Here is an 8,031-nt window from a genome sequence, read left to right on the forward strand (position 1 = left end):
CAATGGTTGGTGTGGTATCTGCGGGCTAACATGAGCTGGGTGAGCCATGGGGCCTGTTCCAACGCTGTATCTTTAAACTAAACTAGGCATGGACACACAAAGCAACTTACAGAATAGTAATTTCAATACTTTGAGTATCTAACCAACCAAAATTTAAGGTAAACCATGCAGAAAAGGCCACATTTCCTTCTGTGTACATTGGCACGTTATTATTTTAGCTGAAATGTTTGCTTGTGAGACATTGCCTTGTATTGTTACTTTTTGTTTGACCTGCAGCACCTTGTCACAGAAACTGCAACCATTAATAACCCCACGTCAATCACGCCAGAAGAGTATTTCGACCCAGAATTTGGTCTTGGAGACCGGGACATCGGCCGCCCCATGGAGCTCTGCATCAAGTTACGCAAGTAAGGTCTTGGCAATAGCCATGCAGTTTTGGAAGGAATGTAGAACTGCTTACAGCAGAAACAGGTGAAAATAATGTAGGACATCCTTCCTTGTCTGGTCATAGTCATGCTGACATAGTCTGGGACAGGTGAGAGTGTTGCAATGTGTCGAAAGTGGGAAGAAATATCAATTTGTCAATGGGAAAGAATACACGTGCTTCAAGTAAGTCACACGCAAATACAAAATATCACGATGTAAATAATGTTGAAAGACATCAGCTTATCAACTGAAGCTAACAACTAAAAGATCTTACCCCCTTACCCCCCTTATTTAAGTAAATCTACTATTTAAGATTAAATAATTGAATCTCAACTTTGATTTTTTTTAAACCTGCCTGTTGTGTACATTTTTAAAGGATAGAGTAAATTACTTGCAGTAATTTGAACATTGCTGACCATTTCCATTATCATTATATAGTGAGTGTATTTCCCTCATTTTCAAGTCAAATTTTTACCTGTGCTTAGAATTCTTGCTCTTTTGACACAGGAGAACATGGACAGGTGACGTTTCGGGTCAAGACCCCTTCAGATTGAAGAAAGGTCTCGACCTGAAACATCACCTATTTATGTGCTCCAGAGATGGTGCCTGACCCCAGCACTTAGTGTCCTTTTGTGTCGAGTAGCAATTCTTTGTTGCTACTATTTGATCAAGCCTTTTTATTCCAATGTCTAAGTACTCTTTTTTGGACTGAGAGCCAACCTTTGACCAATTACCAAAAAAGACACAAAGTGCTGGAGTAACTCAGCTGGTCAGGCAGACTCTGGTAAGACATGGATGGGGAACATTTTGGGTCAGGGCCCTTGTTCAGATTCCTTTTGACCATGAGTGACAACTCAGACTGACGAAGGGTCTCAACCCGAAACGTCACCTATTCCTTTTCTCCAGAGATGCTGCTGCCTGACCCGCTGAGTTACTCCAGCATTTTGGGTCTATCCTTTTGACCAATTACTGTACTGTGAAGCACATAGGAAGTTTTGCTACATTGATACATAATTTAAGTCACTTCTTTGAGTAAGATCTAGAAATTTACAAAACGCCTTATGCATTTTATTTCTCTCCTGTTAACCAGATTTAAAGCAACGTTGTGGCTCTGCGAAGATTACCCACTGTCTTTTGTGGACCAGGTAATTCCAATCATCGATCTTATGGCAAGGAGCAACACGCACTTTGCAAAACTCAAGGACTTCATCATTTTGCAGTTGCCACCAGGATTTCCTGTCAAAATAGGTAAAAGTTCCACTACATTAGAATTAACAATATTTTTTATTGTTGTTTTTGCTCTCACGAAAGGTGTGATATGGCAACATGTGGTGAGGACAGTATCAGATTTGTCTTCCCCAGCTAATGTGCTTTAAGCTCTCACTGCTTCAGCTCGGCAGTAAGTCAGTACCCACCTGCTATGAAGTGATGGAAGCATTGCATACTGAAGCGGTATCTCTCCAAGCCTCGGTATCATCGAGGAAGGAGAAGAAAATACCAGAGGTGGAGTTTGGAAGAAGAGGAATGAGAGAAAGTCTTTCAGCCTCGGGTCTATCGTAGTACTCCCACATAAAGCCATTTAATTAATCTCCCACTCCTGAAACGAGTTCGTAATCCAGGCTGGCAATCTATTGTGGATGGGGAACTACAGTATATTGATGTCTTTGGAGGACTATCTGTACTTTCAGGAGGAAAAGAAAAATACCTTTGCAGCCAACTGTAAACATTTTGAGATGTTCAATGTTCATGAGATATAAATGTACGGCAATTCTCTGCGCACTTGCTTGTATGTGCGTTTGCTAAGTTTCTATAGTTGTTTACGAGCCCATCAAAGTTAAAAGTTGATTTTGGAAACACTGCACCTCTGAACCATAGCTTGTTTAACAGGTTTACGGCGAAGGGGAAAAGATTTAATAGGAATCTGAGGGGCAACCTTTTCAAACAAAGGGGGTGGGTGTATGGAACAACCTGCCAGACGAGGTGGTTGAGGTAGGGACTATCCCAATATTTAAGAAATAGTGAGAAAGGTACGTGGATGGTACAGGTTTGTGGGATATGGATCATATGGCAGGCAGGTGGGACTAGTGTAACTGGGACATGTTGGCCGGTGTGGGCAAGTGGGCCGAAGGGCCTGTGTCCACACTGTATGACTCTGACCTGGGTATCAGTCGGAAAGGTAATGTTCCTGTTTATTCAAAATCCTCCTGTTTTGTCTGGTCCAGAAATTCCGCTCTTCTATGTACTGAATGCACGAATTACATTTGGAAATGTGAATGCATGCAACAGCCTCAAGGCTGCAACTCCTCAGGCCAACCAAGGATCAGAGAGCAACTTAACAGTGCCAATGTCTATCACAGGTTCGTATGCTGCATTTGTTGCCCTCCTCGGTAATTTTGCTCAAAGCTCTCAATTTAATTTTGATAAGCGATTTGTGTGAGGGTTGCTCAGATTTGCCCATTTTCTACAGAGATTGCAGACTTTCTTTCAAAGGTTGTTGCAAACATAACCTTGCAACGGGCAACTCCAACAAACAACTTTGTACTGACGCCTTTGAATCTGTTTGTGTGGAATTCCATCTTTCCCTTTTTTTCCTAGAAAAGAGTTAGAAACGGGTGGTTTTCTGGAACAAATGTATGGACAGGGTAGCACTTGAAGCCTGTAGGTAGCACCATCATAACTTAAGTTCATAAGACATAGGAGCAGAATGAGGCCATTCGGCCCATTGAGTCTACTCCACCGCTCAATCATGGCTGCGCTATCTTTCCCTCTCAACCCTATTCTCCTCCTTTCTCCCTATAATCCTTGACACCGGTACTAATCAAGAATTTGTCAATTTCTCCCTTAAAAATATTCTATGACTTGGTCTCTACATAGTTAGGAAAGGTCGAGGTATATGGGTCAGATGGAAGGGATCAGTGTAGATGGACATCTTTGACGGTGTGGACCAGTTGGGCCGAACGGCCTGTTTTTGTGCTATATTATTATATGCTTTTTTCCTTTATGTTTACATATTCTGTTGTGCTGCTGCAAGTAAGAATTTCATATGACAATAAAACACTCTTGACTCATTGCACATTTACTGCGCCAAATGACTGCATTTGGGAGTTAATCTGTCATACTTTCTACTGTCGTCAGACTCTAACTTTGAAGTGGACCCATCCGTTTTTGCCATTCCTGAAAATTACCACGTCCGTGGAGGTCGACGGAACGTGGTGAGTCGAGTGGATGGAGACGAGAATGACCAACTGATCCAGCTTGCTATCCAGCAGAGTCTGCTGGACTCCCATTCCGACGACAATGAAGTGAGTTTGACATTGCGGCCTGATATTTAATGAGGCGCTTCCTTATTGCACTTGACTTAAGATGTTAACTCTTGCTTGGGTATGAATCTTCAAATTACGGAATAGTGAAAGGCATGGATAGAATGGATGTAAAGATGATGTTTCCACTAGGGTGATTGTCTTGAACTAGAGGGGATAGCCTCGGGGGGTGGGGGGGAGGACGTACATTTAGAAAGAAGATGAGGAGGAAATTCATTAGTCAGAGGTTAGTGAATCTGTGGAATTCATTACCACAGACGGCTGTGGAGGCCAAGCAAGTCATTGGGTATTTTTAAAGCAGAGGTTGACCGGTTCTTGATTAGAAAGGGTGTCAAAGATTATGGGGAGAAGGCACGAGAATGGGGTTGAGAGGGAATGATAGATCAACCATGATTGAATGGTAGAGTAGACTTGATGGGCCGGTTGGCCTAATTCTGCTCCTATAACGTATGAACTGATGAACTATTGAGTGAATTTCAATAGACAATAGGTGCAGGAGTAGGTCATTTTGCCCTTCGAGCCAGCACCGCCATTCAATGTGATCATGGCTGATCATTCACAATCTATACCCCGTTCCTGCATTCTCTCTATACCCCCTGACTCCGCTATCTTTAAGATTTCTATCTAGCTCTCTCTTGAAAGCATCCAGAGAATTGCCCTCCACTGCCTTCTGAGGCAGAGAATTCCACAGATCTTATGTTTCAATAAGATCCCCTCTCATCCTTCTAAATTCCAGTGTATACAAGCCTAGTCGCTCCAGTCTTTCAACATACGACAATCCAGCCATTCTGGGAATTGACCTAGTGAACCCATGCTGCACTCCCTCAATAGCAAGAATGTCCTTCCTCAAATTTGGAGACCGAAACTGCACACAGTACTCCAGGTGTGGTCTCACTAGGGCCCTGTACAACTGCAGAAGGACCTCTTTGCTCCTATACTCAACTCCTCTTGTCATAAAGGCCAACATGCCATTAGCCATTCCATGGCGTCCTTTTGTGTTTCTTGAATATTTAAAAAGCTTTAAAACAGTGAATTGTCTGTGAGTTCTATTCGTAGTTAGTTGAATGTAATAGCCAATTTGCCCACGGGTAAGTTAAAAAAACAATGAGCAAGTGAATGATTGGTGGTATTGAGTGAACAATATCGGCAAGGCTGCTAAGGGATATCTTGCATCTGTTCGAACAGCTCTACGGTACATTCAAGCCAGACGGTAATATCAGCCTGAATTAAAGTAGGTAGTTTGGCATTAATTTAGAATTTCCAAACCAAAATCTAATATTATCTGCTGAGCCATGTCTCAATGCAAACACTGTGGTCAATTATCTCTCAAACACAGCCGTGCCTTACATCCTGTGGCTCTGATACGTCAATAGAATTTGCAAGGTAAATATGCACAACATCCGTGCAAATGTAATTAAAAAATATATAATGACGTTTCTGGCTTTCTTTCTTTTAGGCTGCATGGGAAATGGTACCCAGCAGGAGTTTGTTGTCAGAACAGAGCTTGAACCAAGATAGTGAGAGGTAAAGGAATTTTACTTCACAGAAATGTTATTTTACATGCAAAAAGTATTTTTCCTCATTTCTCTTGGTTTTTGTTTTGTACTGAAAGATCTGAAGATAAGCTGTGATAAAGTAAATATTTTTTGGAGACAAGGGGATTATATTACCTTCAGGTTTGGGATCAAAATATTTAAGTTCAAGAAGATTGTTGTACAAGCCTGCTGTGCAATTAAACCATCTATTTTAATATTTATTGAAACACTAAGTTTTCCTCTCACCATCCTCGGAATCTAGTTAACAGTGCTTTGTAATATTTGGTGCTTGTTTTTCATACGCGTACAAGCAGTTTGAAAGACAAATTGACCTTTTATTGCAAGAATTTCACTGTTCCGTTGTCGGTACATATGACAATTAAACCCTCTTGGCCACTGCAAGGAAACTGGAAGAGAAAGGAAGATTTGCTTCGTTCCCAAGGAGAGAGGCAGAGTTAATAAAAGTTAATTTGAGGATTCTGACGCTTTATCGTCATACAGCGTAGAAACAGGCCCTTCAGCTCAACTTGCCCACGCTGACCAACATGCTCCATCTACACTAGTCCTACCTGCTTGCATTTGGCCCATATCCCTCCAAAACCTATCCTAACCATGTACCTATGTAAATGTTTCTTAAACATTGAGATAGTAGGGTTGAGTTTTGTCAGATTGAGACAAGCTACATGCTAAGGTGAGGGTCGCTAACCAGAGTTCATGGATTTTAAATCATCAGCAAAAGCTTTAATGGGGAGATGAGTGAAGAGTTTTCATATAAACTTGTCTGGAGTTATAATATTCTATCTTCCTGTCGAAAGATGATTCCATAGGTAATTTTAAAAGGGTGTTACCTGGGAGTGAGGCAATTTACAGAGTAATGGACAAAACAAGTGGGTGTAAATGTAAATATGCGTTTTCAAAGAGGTAGCAGAGCCAAAAGGTTTAGGTTTATTATTATTGTCACATGTACTGAGGTACAGTGAAAAGCTTTGTTTTGCATGCTATTTTACAGGGAGAAAATACCCGTAAATTGGACTGTGCAAATACTCCTTAAATGTAGCTAATCTTTAGTAATGTGATTCTTCCAGGGCGATCAGTGAGAGCATTATGGCTGGCTCTCCCAGCTCTCAATCCATAAGCCAATTCACCACCTACAACACGCAGTTGCAGTATGCCATGGAGCTTTCCGCCAAAGATCGTGAGGACCAAGAGAAAAGACAGAGAGAAGAAGAAACAATGTTGAAGCGTATTTTGGAGCTCTCTCTCCAGGAGCAGTAAAGGCTCCGCGTTGGTCATTTGAAACGGGTGCACAGCACTTTATTAACTAGTTACAACCGTGAAATTAATCGGACTGTTTAAAAAAAAAAAAAAGGGTTTTTTCTCCATAGTTTTGACATTTCAGTGATCAGTCTGCATGGCCAGCAGATTGTATTGATGGTTCTTTCCTTCCCCGATGCAGTGATATGTAGCATTCACCAGCACTGGCTATGTCTTCTTCCTTGCACAGTCCAAATGTCCTGGAAACCACAATATTATCTAATGCCTACTTTACAGATCAAGAAACCCAGTCAAAATCTTTTGACACAATTATCATTTTCTGAGTGTTGTTTTATTGCATTGCTTTTCTAATGGCCAAATTGCCCTTCATTAAAATAAATTTCTTAAGCAACTGGCAAACCACAGACAGGTTTTATAAAAGCTACTCCAATGTTCTGTCATTTCCACTCCGTTCGCACCTTGAGAGATTGCATTTACAGCCATACTATGTTCTTTGCAGACTGCATTTGAACTCTGCACCAGGATTAAAGCAGGCATAGTTGTACAACTTGCCCACACTTTGTTGCTTGTGTAGGTAGTGTTGGCACACCATTTTATTTGGGGAAAGGCCAAATTGCCAAGTCTTACATAGCGGCTGCTCGCTTCATCTCTACGGTTGCACGATTTTTCCTCCAGGGATTGCTGATTAGTGGCCAGTAGGAACCCTATCTGATTATTGCCCCCACACCACCTTCCGAGGATCAACATTAGGACCGTTTCATGTCTCAGCAAGACATTGTGATGCGCTCAGACCCTGATGCAAAAGACTTGAATGATGAATGTCATTCATTTAGTCTAAAATGAAAAACGGAAAACAAGATTATTTTTTGTTGTTGCTTTTTCAGCATTTAATTTTGGTCTGCAGCAGTGAATGCCTGCACTCTGATTCTGGTGAAATGTGAAATTACTTTTCTCCATTTATAAAGGGAGGAAGAAATAAAATAAGAGCAATGCTAATCATTTCAGATATCTTAATCTTTGTAAAAAGGTTTAACTTATACTTTGAAATGAGACTGTACACTGTAGTTTTGCAGAAGTGTGCTTTTACTCTTTTCTCTGAATTATGTAAGTAAAAAGAAAACTAAACCTGGTTTATTTGTGAGTTTAATTTAATGAATAGTTTAAGAAACTATTTCCCTGCAGGTTACCACTCGGTATCATATAGTCTTCTTCTGGTCATAGACTATTTATCATTATAATTAAGGTGTTTTTTTAAGGTTTCCAGATAAATTATTATTGGTTCTCAAGGTAATCAATAAGAATATGTGAGATTGCAATCATTTTAAACTCTCATTGGTTTGAGGTTTTCTGGAGAACATGGAGATCTCTGGAGAAATGGATGAATGACATTCTTCAAACTATAAAAGGGTCTTGACCGGAAACATCACCTGTCCACGATCTCCAGAGATGCTAACTGATCTGTATTCCAGCACTTT

The 8,031-nt window shown here is 40.8% G+C and overlaps 1 protein-coding gene across 1 annotated transcript in view; it reads left to right on the forward strand.

Annotated features, from left to right (window-relative positions):
* ankrd13a (ankyrin repeat domain 13A) overlaps window positions 1-7,686 on the forward strand; it is a 31,275-nt gene extending 23,589 nt beyond the window's left edge. The window contains exons 10-15 of the mRNA XM_078421282.1: window positions 277-407; window positions 1,517-1,674; window positions 2,649-2,783; window positions 3,562-3,728; window positions 5,203-5,270; window positions 6,367-7,686. Of these exons, the coding sequence (XP_078277408.1) occupies window positions 277-407; window positions 1,517-1,674; window positions 2,649-2,783; window positions 3,562-3,728; window positions 5,203-5,270; window positions 6,367-6,556 (849 nt within the window). The 3' untranslated portion in view covers window positions 6,557-7,686. The remainder of the gene's footprint in view (window positions 1-276; window positions 408-1,516; window positions 1,675-2,648; window positions 2,784-3,561; window positions 3,729-5,202; window positions 5,271-6,366) is intronic.
* The last annotated feature ends 345 nt before the right edge of the window (window positions 7,687-8,031 follow it).

This window comes from Rhinoraja longicauda, chromosome 25, assembly GCF_053455715.1.
Source record: "Rhinoraja longicauda isolate Sanriku21f chromosome 25, sRhiLon1.1, whole genome shotgun sequence".
In the NCBI taxonomy this organism is placed as follows: Eukaryota; Metazoa; Chordata; class Chondrichthyes; order Rajiformes; family Arhynchobatidae; genus Rhinoraja; species Rhinoraja longicauda.